Source organism: Cannabis sativa, chromosome 1 (assembly GCF_029168945.1).
Source record: "Cannabis sativa cultivar Pink pepper isolate KNU-18-1 chromosome 1, ASM2916894v1, whole genome shotgun sequence".
Taxonomy (NCBI): domain Eukaryota; kingdom Viridiplantae; phylum Streptophyta; class Magnoliopsida; order Rosales; family Cannabaceae; genus Cannabis; species Cannabis sativa.
Genome location: NC_083601.1, coordinates 46,315,305 through 46,333,535, shown reverse-complemented (window position 1 = coordinate 46,333,535; position 18,231 = coordinate 46,315,305). Strand labels below are relative to the sequence as shown.

The following is an 18,231-nucleotide window of genomic DNA, read 5'->3' as shown; positions in this document are numbered from 1 at the left end:
ATCGATTGTCATAGACTCATTTAGTTACTTTGGGATAGCAACTTTATGAAAGGTTTACTGGTTTAGACCCCATTCAAAGAATGAAAGAAACCCTAAGCTATAGGCTGCGCTACAAAAACAAACTCAACATAATTTTAGGGTAATTTTATTTACACTTTAAAAATTTATGAATATATTATATTTTAATAACTTTTATTTTATACAAAATATAAAATAATTCTACTATGTACCCCTTAAAAGGAGTGCATTAATGCACCTTATATCTGTTTTCACAATTGTGTACGTTATATTTCATTAAATATTTCACAAAATTTTAAGAAATTTAGAATAATTTACAATATAAAAAAAAGCAGTGTTCAATCCGTCTATTTCACATACATATAGTAGCCCTCACATATAACTAAAGATTACAACATGAGAAATAAATCAGCAAATATCTTTCAATTTTGAGGAAAACATCTTTCATAGTAAACCTATTTTACCGAGAATCCATTTTCTATGTTTGTATGTGTCTCGTACAACGTATAAATAATTTGTAAAAAAAATTAAAAAGTGAATACCGAATGTATTGACCTGTTTAATATTTAAAATAATAATTAGAAAACTAACGGAGTCAGTATCAAATATTCTTTTAAAAAATTAAAAAGTGAATACTGAATGTATTGACCTGTTTAATATTTAAAATAATAATTAGAAAACTAACGGAGTCAGTAAACCTATTTTAATGAGAATCTATTTTCTATGTTTGTATGTGTCTCGTACAACGTATAAATAATTTGTAAAAAGAAATTAAAAAGTGAATACTAAATGTATTGACCTGTTTAATATTTAAAATAATAATTAGAAAACTAACGGAGTCAGTACCAAATATTCTTTTAATAAATTTAAAACGGAGTCTATACTGACAAAACTGAAGAAGAATTACAGTTTTACAAACATTGGGTACTTATGCCGCTAAAAATAAACATTGGGTTTATGCCGCTTACAAACTTAAAATTTTGAGTAATTATGCTGCTATTTACCCTTAATTTTATTTTTACCCTTAATTTTATTTTAAGTTGTATGTTAAAAAAAAAATTATATATAACAATGGAACATAAATTTTGTGACAGTCAGTAGTCCCGTGATCCGTAAGGGGAAATACCGGGTAAGCTGTACAATCCCACACCGCCTGGGGAAGGTCAAGTGGGATGATTCTGAGACTGTGTAGGTATGGGACTACACAGTTGAAGAGAGCTTAAATGGATTGATTGGTACTACCTATGTCAACAAGGTGCATCTTGTTTTTCGGTAGCCCATCTCGAAAGAACTCCACAGTTAAGCGTGCTTGGCTTGGAGCAATTTCAAGGATGGGTGACCTCCTGGGAAGTTTTCCCAGGATGCGTGTGAGTGAGGACAAAGCACGCTGGAAACACTCGTGTTGGTCTGTAGGGTCAGTCATCAATCCAGGAAGCAGCCATAGTGACGTACTCGTGTATAAGAGCCATTCATTCCGTGGGTGTAAGGACCTAATGGAGGCTTGAAGCGGGGACGTTACAAATGGTATCAGAGCCTTGACCCAGCCGGAAGTGTGGTCGACGAGGACGTCGAACCCCGTAAGGGGGGGTGATTGTGACAGTCAGTAGTCCCGTGATCCGTAAGGGGAAATACCGGGTAAGCTGTACAATCCCACACCGCCTGGGGAAGGTCAAGTGGGATGATTCTGAGACTGTGTAGGTATGGGACTATGTCTATTTTTATGTTTACAATTATAATAAACGTACTAATAATATAAAATACTTTGTATATATATGTTTATTTTATTTTCTATTTATTAAACATACTACTTTAATAAACAAAATAATAATATTCACGTATGTTTATTATATCACTCTACGTGTCATGTTTATTTTTAATAATTTTAAGTATTAATTTATATTTATATACATTAATGTTTATAATTTTGATATTGTATTTTATTAAAAAAAATCTTATTAAATTATAATAATTCATACTAAAATAGATAATAAACATTTATCTTTTAATAAAAAAAATAATTTAACTTGTTTATTTTTATAAAACTGTTTAATTAATTTACGAAATTGTTTATTTTGAGGTTTAATAAACATATTAAAAATGTATGGTTTCATGTAATAAGTTTTCAAAATGTATAAATTTTTAAAATAATTTTTTTTTGCACATTTTTTGTAATTATTTTGTTTTTGTTGTACATTTATGAAAAAAGCCCTTGTACAAATTAGGGTATAACGTGTAATATATAATATGAATTGGCTTTCTTAAACTAAATTTCCCAAAGCATTTAACAAATTAATAAGCCAACGCATAATACTTATAATTATACAGGCTTCAGCATAAGTAAGTTAGTATTGTACTTAGGGCGCATTTTGTCAAGAGAATCAAAAAAAATTCTTTTTAAAAGTACTATATTTCTTTTTAGATAAGGGACCAAGTTTTTTTGTTTTTTTCACTCACTAAAGTAAGGTACTTAGGCCTTACACATATACACATACTATATTTTATTATTTTAATAGTTGAATATATATAATATAAATAAATAATTCTAAATTTCAACATTCTAAATTATCATGAAGTTTTTAATTAAAAGTGATGTAAGAAAATCATGCACGGTAAACAAAAGGAATTAGTTGCAACTTTATTAAAAATAATAATTAAAAACATTCACTATTACTTAATTAAAACATTTATAAGTGGTACTAGCGAGTAAGATGTGTTTTGAGGATTAATATTGATATATATATATATATATTTATATTACTGTCTTTGTTTTGGCTATTACATTTACATATATATAATTCTTTCTAATTAACTTTAATTGATAATAATTTCTCTGTCCTACAATTCTTATCTTATGAACTCATCACCATCACCATGTAATATAGAACGATGTCTTTTTATACTTTTGACCTCAAATCAATATATAAATATAAATATTTATCACAAAAATTTAGGTCCAGAAGATCACTCCCCTGTACGCGTAATAAAGAAATTATTATTATTTTTTTTTTAAAAATCAATAAAGAAATTAGTTAAAAGCTAGAAATTGCATTTTGGAAAACTATCGACCGCATTTATTTATTTTAAAATGGAAAATAAATGTTAATAAGAAAGTTGGTTGTAATTAGTTAACTTTTACCCATAAAACAAAAACCATCTGGATGGATCTGGTCCGTACGTAACCGTAAGAATGCATGGCCAAGCTTAAACATTTACTTCAACCACAAGTTATCATATATACAAAACGACACGTACACGTACACATTTCATTTCATTATATTACTCACTCACTTTCTCATTATACTTAATTAAGTTTTTTTTACATACACTTCTTTTTCTTTTTATTCAAATGCATGTGCCTAGACACTTTATATCATAATATCTTTTTGGATAATTATATAAAATATTATTTTTTTAAAAAAAAATAAATTATATTTTTTTTTATATTTTTACGGTATTTTATATAAAATACAAAAAAAAATTACATGCAAATAATAAGAAAATAATAACAAAACAACATAAAAAAAAAATAATATATAATAACAAAAAATCAACAATAAAATAACATAAATATACATTTAAAGACTGTATTTCATATAAATAAAATTTAAAAAATGTTAAAAATTTTGTACAGAATGTATTTTTGTAATTTTTTTTTTTTTGCTTTTAAGTTTTTTCTTTTAAAGTATTCCTTTTTTTTATTTAATATATATTATAAATTTGTTAACAGCTTTTCTTTTTTCTTTTTTTTGACCAAAAAAAATTTATAAATGAGAAGGTAATATACAATATTAGCCATAAGCAGGCTCACATAAAAGCGAGAGGATAATTGTTCTATAAAAAATAAGAAAAAGTAATTTAATTATAATTACACTATATATATCTATACTTAAAAATGATATTAGTAAACATAATGTGAGCTTTAGTATAATGGTTATAATATTTTATACACATAGTTGAGGACATGGGTTTATATCCCAACAAGAACATGTCTACTTTTTAGTATTTTAAGTGTTTTTTTTTTAAATTCTATCAATAAAACTTGTATTTACTTTAAATTATATTTAGTATTATAAAAATATAAATTTGTATCGATTTTTAATACGTTATATCTTGAGTCCACCACTTATTATTAGCTATATATATATAGCCTCTCTCTTGTCGAAAATATTAAAGGATATTGATTGTCTTTTTTGTTTTTTAATATTAAAAATCCCATATGTTGTTTCACATATATTATATGTGTAACCAATCCTCAAAGTTCCATTATTTGAATCAATATATATAATATATGAATTGTTGATATTATTTTTTTAACATTTAAAATAAAAACAATATTTTATTTCACCCGTAAATTTCGATTATATATATATATATTTAATAATTTCTTAATTCAATTACTTATAATAAATTAATATACCATATATATAATCTACAAGCCTAGCTTAAAAACTCTTCACAATTTTATATTTTAAAGAAAGGCTATAACGGCGCATAATAAAATCCCAAAATCTAGGAATTATAATTTAGTAGTAGAGCCCATATATATATATATATATATATATATATATATATATACTAGTTAGAAGTTACGTGATATTAGTTTTATTTAAAGTTTAATTCTTTTTTTTATTATTTAGATTGTATATAAAGGTATGATTATGCTTAATATTTGTGATATTATATTTGGTTAGTAAAATATAATTAGGTATGTATAAGTCATAACAAAATAATACTTATTATTTACTTATAGAAAATTAAGAAGAACAAAATATAGGTTTTGCAAAATTTAAAACAAACATGATGTAACAGAAATTTACTTCAAAACAACAAAAAAAAAATAACAATAATTTAAATAAAATTGAAATAACTTTTAAATAGAAAACAAATGTATATTTATTTAATACAAAAAATAAATCCTAATTCAAGTTCATATTCATAATAATAATAAAAAAAAAAGAATGATCTATCTAAGTAGAACAGTTCAGTATTCAAATATTATTCTACAAATCTAAAACGATATTTTAATAAATATACTAAATGTATATGTGATGACCTGACGTGTCATCCCAAGCAAATGCTATAGGTCGGGAACACCGTAATTTTCAGAGCTCTGTAATAAAAAGAAATCTATGGTTTAGAAGAATCACAATAAAATAAATGGTAAGCAATTATACTTAACCTTTACATACATGTACAATCAATAGAATTAAGTACATAGATTAAAAGACCAATGGCTTTTATAAAATCCCAAATGGGTAATATGTAGTTGACATTCTTTTGCAACATAGTAAAACATTATAATCTTTTAAGCCATAAGCATGAAGGATAAAAATGAATCAAAATGCTACATGAGGAACTTCAAGGAAAAAAGAAGAGAAATGAATAAATATTGGGCTTCTAAACGAAATAAGTCAATAGTATTACTTTATACTATTGTAATATATTACTTTTTTCATCAAAAAAAAAAAAAAAGAAACTCAATAGTATTACTTTCAACATCTTCTGTCTCCTCATCTTGAAGTCCAGAATATTTTATTCCACATCCCGCAATCTTCAAAGACAATGTAGCAGGAAGAAGGCCTAAGCTAATGCTGAAAGACAAATTTAAAGCAAGAGGATGGTCCGATCTTTCACAAACATTTCACCGCATAAAATTAAGCACAAGAAAAACTTAATTATCCACGTGACAAACTCAATTCCAAAAGCAAGCTCCAAAAAGATCATAACCTTGTGAGAATAAGATGATTGAAGCATGAACCAAGGAGAGACATCCAACTTTCCTTCGTCCGGATTGAAAAACTATCCAACCGCCATGGAAGCCGCCGATGTAGGTCCGCCCGAAATGGTCCGAGCACCGAGATTTTACCATTCATATACAATATACGAATCATCTTAATATAAATTATCATAATTAACTTGTATATAAAAGTTGACAATTTATAACCAGTTTATCTCATATACAATTAAAAAGAAAATACTTTTTGGCCAAAAATTCATGTCATAATTTGATATACTTAGCAATATGCTTAAATGCGCTAGAAGTCATGGATAGGGAGAGTAACATTATATTGCTCATCAAAATTTATTAATACCCATGCCATTCAACTCTTACTATCATGGGGATTTGTATAAAAGATAAGAAAAAGTAAAACACAAGCAATGAACTTGAGAGGAAACTCTTTATAAGAAAACAACATACGGGATGAGGTGCAACTGAGACGGTTAAAAATCTGAAACCATTCATATCCACAGCAATAACAAGAAGCCCCTCTTTGGGTTTCTTCACAGGTCGTCCTTTTTCCATGACATGGGCCCCAAGAGAGTGCTCATTCTGATATTAAAATTATATGTCGAAATATTTAATATAAAAATAATTTTTACTGTGAATGGAGAGATAAAACGGTGTATATACCTTTTTCTTCTTCATCATAATTTTGGCTGCAGCCTGCAAATAAAGAATTGATTTTAGTTCTGAGAAAAAGTCAAGTTTGAAGGACCGTAAGAAGTGAAAAGCTTTAGATGTAAACCTGCCACTGGTATTTCTTCTTTCTCACCATTAAGTTGTCCCTAATGATTCCAGAAAACACCGAAAAAGCATCAAGAGATCGAATGTGGAATGAAAACAACATAAGACAAGGAAAGTTTCAAACAACCTGCATTATTTACTAATACATCAACAGTTCCCCAAGCATCAACTGCCTGCAGATTGAGATGGAAATATTACAAACTATTCCACCGTTTAACATACAATGTGAAAAAACAATATGAAGAAGAACATTTGCTCACTGTTTTGATCATTAAATCAACATCAGCTTCTTTTGAAACATCTCATCCAAAAGTAATAACTTGGCCACGAGATGCTTCAATTTGTAAAAACAGTTGAAATAATTTTCGATGGTGGTAGAACTACATAAATTAAATAAATACAAAAGTCTAGAATCTACTAAATTAGGAAAGGAGAGGCATTTGACCAATTAGAAATTATGGAAGATAATTCTTGCACTACTATAACTCAAATTATTAGTAGTCAAATCATGACAAAATTGAAGTTTGAATTGATGTCAAGTATTGTGTTATCTGAGAACAAAAGAAAGAAAAATTCAATTTTTCTATTCATGTAATGTTATAGGGAAAGAAAAAGAACTAATATACAAAGTTAGAAAACATAAACATAAAAAAAAAAAATCAATTTGAATCACATTATAAGTATAAAATCACACCAAAAAAAAAGTCAAATCAATTTTAGACTAATATCATAATGAGATCAAGTCATGTCTTTGGCACAATTAACTTCGGTACGATTAATTTTTTCTTAATATTTATGTATAAAATCACACAACAAAAAAAGTCTTTTTTGTTGCAATCATATTTGAAAAAAAAAATAAAAAAATTGATATATATGAACTAAATAAAAAAGAAAAGAAGAAAAGTCAAAACTTTCTTTTTTTTTTTGAAAACACCACTCGCTGTTAGCTCTTAAAGAAGACCCTCATATATTAAACACCATTCAATAGCCCCAAAAAAAGAGAAGCAAAAAAACATGATTATATCATTCTATGCAACAAACGATAAATGTTTTAAAATGGATAAAAAGTCTCCCTGGCCGTTTACCAAACTCCGCTGACTCTGTACTTCTCAGAGTAGAGTGAGTCTGATTAAGGTCGCAATAAAAGAAAGATAATTAAGTTTCACTCTGTATCTGCCACGAATACAACGTTAAGCAGCTGGCACTTTTCTACCGTCCTCTATAAAGGAAATTGCAGTTTCTGGGACATCTGGCCAAGTATCTCAAGATTAACAACTGCTATACACAAAAAGAATACCCAAATGCTCAAATTAGTTAATAAGAGAATCATTCGAAAATTGCAAATCAAAATTCTATACTTTTTGATCGAAGGTGCCACACACACAGATATATAAATCTATATATATGTAATCACACCCAATCACAGAACGAGATTTTTTCTAAAAAAAGAAAATCAAACTTTCAACTGAAATTTCAGATGAAAGAAGAATGGAAGGAGTGGCTTACCTGGGTGCTGAACGATTGGGCTCGCCTTCTCGCTCAAACGGGATTGTAAGCCGATTTAAATGGGTTATATAAAATATATATATGTAATCACACCCAATCACTGAACGAGATTTTTTCTAAAAAGGAAAATCAAATTTTTAACTGAAATTTTAGATAAGGGAAAAATGGAAGGAGTGGCTTACCTGGGTGCTGAACGATTGGGCTCGCCTTCTCACTCGAACTGGATCATAAGCCGATTGAGTTTGGGAGAGTGAAATGGAGGAGTCGGTGAAAGGAAGCTTTGGTACGTCGGGCTGTTGGTTTCGACGATCTGCGATTGGGAGTGAGACTGAGAATGGAGGGGAAGAGTGAAGAGATCGATTGGCGTGAGAATGAAACGATTGAGACTATGACTGAGAGTGAGAAACTTTTTTTTAAATTTTTTTTATAAGAATAATAAGTTAACGGCGTTAAAAAATAAGGATGATTTTTTGGGGTTAAATTTAACAGAATATTCTTTTATTTATAAAGTATATTCTGTTAAACCAAGAAATGTCGTTAGATAGGCACTTTTAATATATAAAGATATTATACAAAGGATATTTTGATAAAGACGAGCAATCAAAAACCTATACCTATACCTATACCTAGCTGAGCTCATTATATTATATATGAAGAATATATATATAAACCTCACAACAGAAAACGACATATATATAATGGCTACCTATGCTATATGCGTATTTTTTTTTTGGCTGAGAAAAACTAGTATAGATATATAAATATATACAAAATTACCAAAACATATCTTACTGTTAGATGTGATATTTGCTTTAAATTAAATCATAGAATTCACATTTCTATGTATTCTAAGTTTATATATTTTTTTGTTTTTTTGTGGCAGTTTTGTTTCATTTTGTAATTGGGCCAAGTAACATCGTAAAAAATACTACATTTTATTTGGTAAAATTTATCAATTTGTCAAATAATAAAAATAATAATATAGTATCATTTTATATATCAAATACAAAAATTATTACAGAGTATATCTACTCTTATTATTGTTACATTAATTTATTTCACCAAATTTACAAATTTATTATTATTAATATTGAAATTTTATTTCACTACATCATTTTTTAGAAGGAAAATATACTAAAAATGATATGATATAAGACAAATATTTTTTTTTTGGGTCAATTAAGTTGTATTAATATGCATATATTTGTGCTGGTATGTATTGTATCATTTATAACTTAGCAATTTGTCAAAATATTTAATATGTTTTCAATTAAATTTTTTCTTCATTAGTATATAAAAAATATAACAAATAATTAAAAAATCAAAAATTGCAGCACATATACCTTGTGTGCGCTACTCACACTATATAGTTGAACATAGGGGCTGTCTCTGTAGCCCTAGCTCTTAATTTATTTTATTTATTTATTTTATGTAGTTTATATATAAAATAAATATTTTTGCTGTAAATTTTTCCTAATTAATATAATGGTATCTCATTTCTTCCTTCTTGAGATATTTATGAAAATTGTTATTGGACGTCATTCAATAGTGTCCAACAATATATTTAGCTCAAATAAAATATAAGATAAACAATGCTTATATCTATATATTTATAATTTTCTTCCACGTGGTTGACAATAACAAAAAGTCATGAAAATATAACAAATCACACATATTAGAAAGATTAAAAAAATACGTAAGTGTCATACTAACCTTTGACGTTTGATTTTCTCTTTTTATTGGTTTCATCAGTTTCAGTTGGAAAGAAAATTTTATGTAGATCATGAAATATGTATGAGTTTCTTCTAATATTTATTATTATTATTTTTTTTTCTCACTATCGAAATTAATTTAAAGCAATAACGATCTTTAATTAATTAAGATGAGGATCGAACTGGTTAATTAGGAGGAGTGGAAAAGTAAACCCCAAATCAAATTTGACTACGTCTTTTAGAAAGAAAATTATTATATTGAGAAAAATAAAAAAGGACATGATATACGTCACATATATGTATATATACATCAATTTTGAAAGAAATTTCCTGGTTAATCGATCATGCATTTTTTCAGATCAACTTGGGCATTGGCAACCTTTTAAATAAATATTAATTAATTTATTATTACCTTATTGATTGTCATATAGACTCATTTAGTTACTTTGGGATAGCAACTTTATGAAAGGTTTACTGGTTTAGACCCCATTCAAAGAATGAAAGAAACCCTAAGCTATAGGCTGCGCTACAAAAACAAACTCAACATAATTTTAGGGTAATTTTATTTACACTTTAAAAATTTATGAATATATTATATTTTAATAACTTTTATTTTATACAAAATATAAAATAATTCTACTATGTACCCCTTAAAAGGAGTGCATTAATGCACCTTATATCTGTTTTCACAATTGTGTACGTTATATTTCATTAAATATTTCACAAAATTTTAAGAAATTTAGAATAATTTACAATATAAAAAAGCAATTGCTCAATCCGTCTATTTCACATACATATAGTAGCCCTCACATATAACTAAAGATTACAACATGAGAAATAAATCAGCAAATATCTTTCAATTTTGAGGAAAACATCTTTCATAGTAAACCTATTTTACCGAGAATCCATTTTCTATGTTTGTATGTGTCTCGTACAACGTATAAATAATTTGTAAAAAAAATTAAAAAGTGAATACCGAATGTATTGACCTGTTTAATATTTAAAATAATAATTAGAAAACTAACGGAGTCAGTATCAAATATTCTTTTAAAAAATTAAAAAGTGAATACTGAATGTATTGACCTGTTTAATATTTAAAATAATAATTAGAAAACTAACGGAGTCAGTAAACCTATTTTAATGAGAATCTATTTTCTATGTTTGTATGTGTCTCGTACAACGTATAAATAATTTGTAAAAAGAAATTAAAAAGTGAATACTAAATGTATTGACCTGTTTAATATTTAAAATAATAATTAGAAAACTAACGGAGTCAGTACAAATATTCTTTTAATAAATTTAAAACGGAGTCTATACTGACAAAACTGAAGAAGAATTACAGTTTTACAAACATTGGGTACTTATGCCGCTAAAAATAAACATTGGGTTTATGCCGCTTACAAACTTAAAATTTTGAGTAATTATGCTGCTATTTACCCTTAATTTTATTTTTACCCTTAATTTTATTTTAAGTTGTATGTTAAAAAAAAATTATATATAACAATGGAACATAAATTTGATCTTTTAAGTTTTGAAATATAATTGTATTATATGTATTAGACTTTACATTTTAATTGTATAGATAATTTTTTAATTTTTTTATAAATGTGTAGATTTGATCGTTTACTTTTACATGTCAATTAACATTCAATCCACATAAGTGTGGATTTTGAATTTTTCAATCCAATCCAATTCGTACAAGTGTAGATATCCGCACTTGGTGAATTAAATTGGATTAGATCGCGCGGATTGAATTGGATCGAATATTTTATGGACACCCCTAGATTTACTATTAGGCTGGATTGAAAATTGAATTTTAAAAAAATCATAAGTGGGTTAATATTGAGTTAGACAAGAATAATAATAGATCCTCTCCTTTTTTTTTTTGTTGATTGTACTTTCGAACATATTAGTAAAAAATGTAATTTTACAACCCATAACCATAACGTGACTTAGTGGACATTTTCCCACCAAAAGTTTGGTTATATTCCAAATTCCTCTATTCCTAAACAGCTCTTTTGTAACGACCTTGAGGTCTAATGCTTTTATTTATATATAAACGCTTTTCTTAAAATATAATAATAATAATAATAATAATAATAATAATAATAATAATAATAATAATAATAATAATAATAATAATAATAATAGATAAATTTGGTTAGAAAATGTTTCATTAAAATGATAACGTGTGAAGTTAGCAAATACAATTGGCTTTGAAGGAAACATGAATCGTAAAATGACAAATTTCAATTTTCTCGAATTGAGAGAAGCAATGGCTAATCTCTCTCTCTCCCATTACCAAATGATGAAGAATGCGCCTTCTAAATCAATGAGAATGACTATTGTACCTGTAAAAAAAGAATAGCCAAACAAGAAAGAACAAAATAAATGTGAATCCAAAGATTGAAATAAATCATCATCGTGGTATATATTAAGCCAGCTTCTTAGCTCGACCACTTGAAGGGCCGCCCTCATCTTTTTTAGAACCAGATGCTTCCGGCTTTCGAGCCCAAGCAGGAGCCCTATCTGGCTCATAACGGTAATCGTAAAACAGTTCTTCCCCTGCACCGATTCTTTCCTTGGCAAATATGCCTACTCTATGATCACCAGCAACCATAATAACCTGCCATGAAATGAACCTCAGATTTTGTGGGTACAAACTTACCCTCTTGGGTGGGAAGGAACTCTCTAATTGTTTATACTTTTGCCATGAAAAAAATGTACCTTTGCATAGCAATTTGGATCAGGAGAATGGTTAGCAAACTTCAATTTGTCACCCTTTCGATAAGCATCAAGAACGAACTGAAAAAACGAATTCAAAATTTTCTCACTTGGTCGTAAATTTGTTAAAAACTTCAGGAAGACAAAGCATAAAAAATTTCACGATACTTGAGAAATGATGAGAAATTACATGTGTCACATACCTGATCGTTCAAATTGAAGAGAAATGATGAGTTCTCGCGGTCATAGATCTTGCCGCGCTTGTCTGCTTCCCGGTGTGATATCAACTCTCCAGTGTACTCGCCAAGGTATTCGTGCTTACCAACACTATTCTGGAAGATAAATAAACAAATAAAATAAATTTTGGATGAAAGCAGAAAAGGAAAATCAACGGTTGTGGTAGGGAAATTGAATAATATATCACCTTCAAGAAAGCTCCCCAACCAGAGACATCAGATCGTCCAAGTAACACCTACAAAGCAATAGAGAACAAGGCCGAGGTCACACAATGATTTGGTAGCAACAGGACTCAAATGTCTTAACCACGAAATCTTAAAGAAATATTCATTATTTTTTTTGAAATATATCATATTTATTTATTAATATTATCATTAACGATAATTACTTTTCATCTCAATTTGCTATTGCTATTTACTCTTTTTTGTGCAAAATTTAGCAAATTTTTTATATGCATTGGAGATGGTCTAATGATGAAACAAATTAATGACAGAAAAGTGAAAATCATTACCCTCTGCTGTTGCTTAAGAAGTAGCTTCATATTTCTACATTCATAATTGTCACCTCTTTGACTGGGAATACCAAGAGAACCATCGCCACAACTGCAAAACCAATTTATGCTTAGTAGAACGCCATACAAAATTATTTTATTATCAAGGCTTAAACATTCAATAAATTACATAACAGAATCAGCAATAGTAGCTTGGAATATATAAAAAGTTCGATACAAAAATGGTTTACCAAATGTTCCTAGTAATTAAATGGACACGACTGGTACTTTAAAAAATAATCTTTACTCCTACTAGAGCACAATGCATGGAACTACATAATTTGACCACCATTCTTAATAATAAAGTGTTACTCATAAATAACGTTCACCTCATTTGTATACCTAGTAAATTGAAAGTTTGTCGAACAAAAGTCCTATCATAAGGTAAAGTCTTGTTGTGATTCACATTGACAATTTCAAGCACGGTATCATACCTTATACTCAATCGCAAGTACAACCTTAACACAAAAAGCAGGAAACAGCAATATAAAGCACTCACCTGACCCAACAATTCCTACAAACATCTGGATCGCATTCTCTGTCTGCAGCAAAGCATGGGCACTGGCGACTTCGACATTGACTTTTAGCACAATGACAGCCTCTAAATCGATTTTTGCAGCTCTTAGGACATCTGCAAAAATAAGCTAGTTGCAGTTATTTAGGAACCTTTACTCGTACATTTAAACAATAAACTCCATAAATGATCAAAGAATCACATTATAAGAGTTGGATAAACACTCACCCACAATATTTTTCACAGCAAGTCCCGTTAAGAAGACAAGAACACTGCTTTCCACAAGCTGTTTGGCAATTGCATGGATTATATTGCCTGCATGGCTGATCTTTTCTCTCAGTAATTCGTTTTCTGATTGAATGATAAGCAGCAGACTTCCAAGTATACTTTAAACGACGAACTCTACCCCGCCTACGTAAAAACCTTGACCTTCTTCTAGCTTCATTATTACCCTACAGGTCAATTCACCGTGGAAAAACACACAATTGTGAATTAGGGGATCCTGTGCAATATAGTAAATCAATGAACCTACTAACCGGAAACCCTTTAAAAGTCAACCTTAGAATAGCCTTCGACAAGAGAGTTTGCACCATCACCAGCCTGTCCAGACATCTTAGCATCAAAGTGATTCACGTGCTGAAAAACCTCCCAACAAGTCTTCATACCACTCAGAAGGTTCCTTGCAATCAAACAGCTGAACAAGCAACCCAAACATATCATAAAGACAATACAATAGGTCAAATAAATTATAAATTTAGAAGAAAAGTACTTGGAAACATATTGTTCTAAGTCAAGTGAATGGATAAAGATTAAAGTGGCATCAAAAAAAATTTCTTGGCCTTTTTTTTCAAATACACGCCAAACGAACTGAAGTTAAAAATTTACTCCATAGAACATCAACAAAGCAACACGACTTCTAGGACAACGGTAAGACCAGGCATCCCGCTTTCCCACCTAAGGAGCTTAATATTTAAATTTAAATTATGCCAATTCTGGGAATAAAAATAATAGTGAACCTTGATAACAAATAACCAATTAAATTGGATCACAAAAAATGCAGCAAACAATATGAATTTTCAACGTTTCAAATGCTAATACTACCCCAACATTGACTGTAAAAATCGTTCTACATAAACAAAAGGGAAGCATAACAAATCATACTGACCTGTTCCGGCCAAAGATCTCAGTGCCTTTCTCAAAAAGACCTTTCTCTATGGTTTTCCAAGATTTATCATCAGTCGATTCTTGTTTACATATGTTTTCGTCTACAAATTCTTCTTTCCTTGAATTGTCATCACAACTAGTAACAGGTGGATCAGTGATCATCTCATTTGATGAATCATCTGGAGCGTCACTCTGAATGTCCTTGTGAATGTCCTTTCTAGGCGAACCCTTCCGTCTAGACCTTCCAGTGGCAGGAGATTTCACATTCTTATGAGAAGAAGAGCTAGTATCTTCATTTTCTTTACAAGAATTAGATCTAAGTTTCATATCAGTAGGGATAAGACCACCATTAACAATAGAATCAGAATCAGGTGCCACCAATTTCTTCTGTCTTTTCTGCATGCATGCTAGAACCCGCTCAGCAACTCGTTTGCTGTTCCGCTTGCGAATTCCACACTTTCCTGCAACCTTGGTCTTGGAGGGTGATGTAAGATGGACACTGGGATTTCTGGGTCCAAAGTCAGAGTCACTGCTTTCTGAGATGTTCTTTGCATTTGATGAAGCACTTTCACTTTGATAGGACTTGGTCCTTTTTCTAGCAGACAGCCCAGAAGATTTCTTTCCAGATGAAATCTGAGCACTGGTACCATCAGATCTAGTAAATGTCTTCTCAACAGAATCACCGTTCATAGAAGAGTTGATTCTAGCAATTCTTTCTGACTTCAGTACCTAACACGAGAAAATTTGAAATTCTTGTTTGGTAACTCCCCACATTTAAATCTTGATGCCAAATGAATAATTAATCAAGACATACTGATCGATAGCAATGTGGACCACATATTGCATTTTCATCATCTGGAGGGTTCCATGAAGATTGTTTGTCAGCCTGACAACGTTCCATATTAGCAACTATTACATGATTGGTATGACATTTGATAATTGTAAGACAATAACTTTACTAACAGGGAAGACAAGATCCTGGGAACATCCATGTAATCTGCAATCAAATACCTGCAAAAGGAAAAAAAGAAAACCGATGACTAAAGAAAGAACAAACAGCAAAGGAATAACACAAGATATGAGAACTTACAAGACACCGTCGACAAAACAGATTATCAAATGAATCCAAAGCAGCATCAAGATCTTTATCAAGAATAGAATGTCCAATCTGTAAATTTTTTTCAATTTCAGCAATCTTGCTCCCATCCTCAGCTTTCTCTTCCTTAATAAGATTTTCGTATCTTGCCTGTATAAGATGTTTGATGGTGTTTCATATCTCTGTAAAGTCAGCAGAGAGCAAATGGGAAACTGGTACACCAAAGCTTACACTGACCAACTTTCCTTCAGATTATAAATGTGTAGGAATAGCGTAGAAGAGAGGTATAAGAAGAAAGTTTGTACCTTGACTTCACTTGGTGTCCTAGAAAAACACTGAGCAAGTGAGTCCAGCACAGTATCAGAGAGACCAACTTCTTTTATAGTCGAACTGTAAACAATAAAAAGACAAAATGACCATTTAATATATTAAGCGCATTATTAAAATAAATATGCCTTAAATAAAAAGACACTTAAAAATATTTACCGAATAAGATAGTCTTCAGACTCTATAAAATCTCTCTTTTCTTCTTCATCATCGATTGCTTCCTCCTCGCTATCACTGCATATTAGAGCCTCACCTCCAGTTTGATCATAATAAATTCTTCGTCGACCAAGTACTGACTGATCCTCAGTCATTCTTTGATTTCTACATCAGAAGTATTAAGAAAATCATTCACAACTTCCCACACACTGACTACAGAACATTGTTTAAGCAAAAGAAATAAATTAATAAAAGACCTAAATTCCAAATACCTATCCAAAAATATCCATGTAGTATAAGGAGGTAATCTTTTTACTTCTAACAGCTTAATAGGACGAACAGCATTCTTGGCTGCAACGTTAATTCCCAAAAGAACAGCTGTAGATGCATGGACGTTTTCTTCAAGGTTATCCTTGTTGCCATTACCTATATCTGTACCGTTTTGCATATCAAATGCATCTTTCTGCCTAATTGATAACAAATCTACACTTTTACAAGCATCAACAAACTGGCCTGATCTTTCTGTTGACAATTTATACATATAGTTTGTAACATCAACTAATTTCTTTTTGTTTTCTTCCATTCGTTTCTGCGTATAGAACAATGGTCCCCATAAGAAACTAAGCAAACAATAATCTGAGACTAACAGTAACAGCTATAACGTAGAGAAACCATAATAATTTTACCTGTATAGAAATACAACGGTTAGATACAACCTGCTTCTTTAGAGCATCTATAGCCAGCGATAACTCCTCAAGGTTTGGCATTGTTTCTTCCTGTATTACTACCTGAAAAAAGTAAAAGTCACTCTCTCTATCTCTGCATAACCTAAATTGACATGCTTTAACAGATGAGATAGTAAGTAGTTACATCGGTCAAAGTCAAACCAAGCTCCATACAAACATCAGGGACAAGAGAAACCAAATATTTCTATATATAACTAAACTATATAATAAATGCCTGTCTAACAGAATTTCTTGATACTAACAACAATGCTGAAGAGATGCAAACGAATATACCATTAGCAGCCTCAAAACAAAGCCGTAAGTACATACATTACCTGTTGTGAGCTAAGTAATTGTTTATCCGGCATTTGATTGAAACGGAATTCCTACCCTCCGATCTCGGATCTCCGGTCAGTAGTGAACGAGGTTGATAACATTTCTAGGGTACCGCTGATGAGCTAGTGAGAGAACTCAAACAACCAGACAAAATTTCCTTCTTGTCATTGTATTTAATCTTCATTAGCAGCCTCAAAACTAAACCGTAAGTAATACCTGTTGTGAGTGAAGTAATGGCTTATTCGGCGAATGAGTGAACGAGAATTCCTCTTGTCCGATCTCTGGTGTCCGGTGTCCGATCAGTTAGTGAAAGACGTTGATAATATTTCTAGGGTTTAGTGACAGAATGGAAGAAAGCCAGAAAAGGCAGCTTCCTTGGGTAAACTGATGCTGGGGAGAAGAGAGATTTGAGTAAACGGAGAGAACCAGAAAAGTTAAGCTATGACTTTTGAATTTTGGAAATGGGCCTGGGCCTGGGCCTGGTCTTGGGCTTTTTCAAAACTACCCACATTTCTCTTATATTTTTCTTTTTTGCATTATTAGAAGGGTAAATACCATTTTGGACCCTGTATTTTGCAAAAGTTACAGATTGGACCCTGTGTTTTGTTAAATGACAAAATGGACCTTGTATTTTCTAAAA

At 30.0% G+C, this 18,231-nt stretch overlaps 1 protein-coding gene and 1 long non-coding RNA gene across 2 annotated transcripts; both read right to left on the bottom strand.

Annotated features, from left to right (window-relative positions):
• Positions 1-6,591: 6,591 nt before the first annotated feature.
• Positions 6,592-8,569, bottom strand: LOC133033559 (uncharacterized). The gene is made up of 3 exons (XR_009685691.1): positions 8,051-8,569; positions 6,805-7,819; positions 6,592-6,717 (listed from the first exon to the last, which is right to left on the bottom strand). It is a non-coding gene; the product is annotated as an uncharacterized LOC133033559 (long non-coding RNA).
• Positions 8,570-11,918: 3,349 nt separating this feature from the next.
• On the bottom strand, positions 11,919-18,077 carry LOC115705249 (histone-lysine N-methyltransferase CLF). Its single transcript, XM_030632529.2, has 17 exons — positions 17,591-18,077; positions 17,217-17,318; positions 16,803-17,119; positions 16,534-16,695; positions 16,353-16,437; positions 16,042-16,197; positions 15,915-15,962; positions 15,766-15,837; positions 14,953-15,680; positions 14,346-14,481; positions 14,016-14,239; positions 13,773-13,904; positions 13,235-13,325; positions 12,911-12,958; positions 12,690-12,818; positions 12,490-12,567; positions 11,919-12,388 (listed from the first exon to the last, which is right to left on the bottom strand). The coding sequence occupies exons 1-17, from the start codon at positions 17,621-17,623 to the stop codon at positions 12,197-12,199; spliced, it is 2,733 nt and encodes a 910-aa protein (XP_030488389.1). The 5' UTR covers positions 17,624-18,077; the 3' UTR covers positions 11,919-12,196.
• Positions 18,078-18,231: the final 154 nt, after the last annotated feature.

What these genes read in the sequence shown, in the direction of transcription:
- LOC115705249 (XM_030632529.2), bottom strand. Translation starts at nt 17,623, where the DNA reads ATGCCGGATAAACAATTACTTAGCTCACAACAG. An exon ending in TGCTGTGAAAAATATTGTGG is followed by an intron (nt 13,905 to 14,015) that starts GTGAGTGTTTAT and finishes TTATTTTTGCAG; the next exon opens with ATGTCCTAAGAGCTGCAAAA. An exon ending in TCTTCAATTTGAACGATCAG is followed by an intron (nt 12,568 to 12,689) that starts GTATGTGACACA and finishes TCGTTTTTTCAG; the next exon opens with TTCGTTCTTGATGCTTATCG.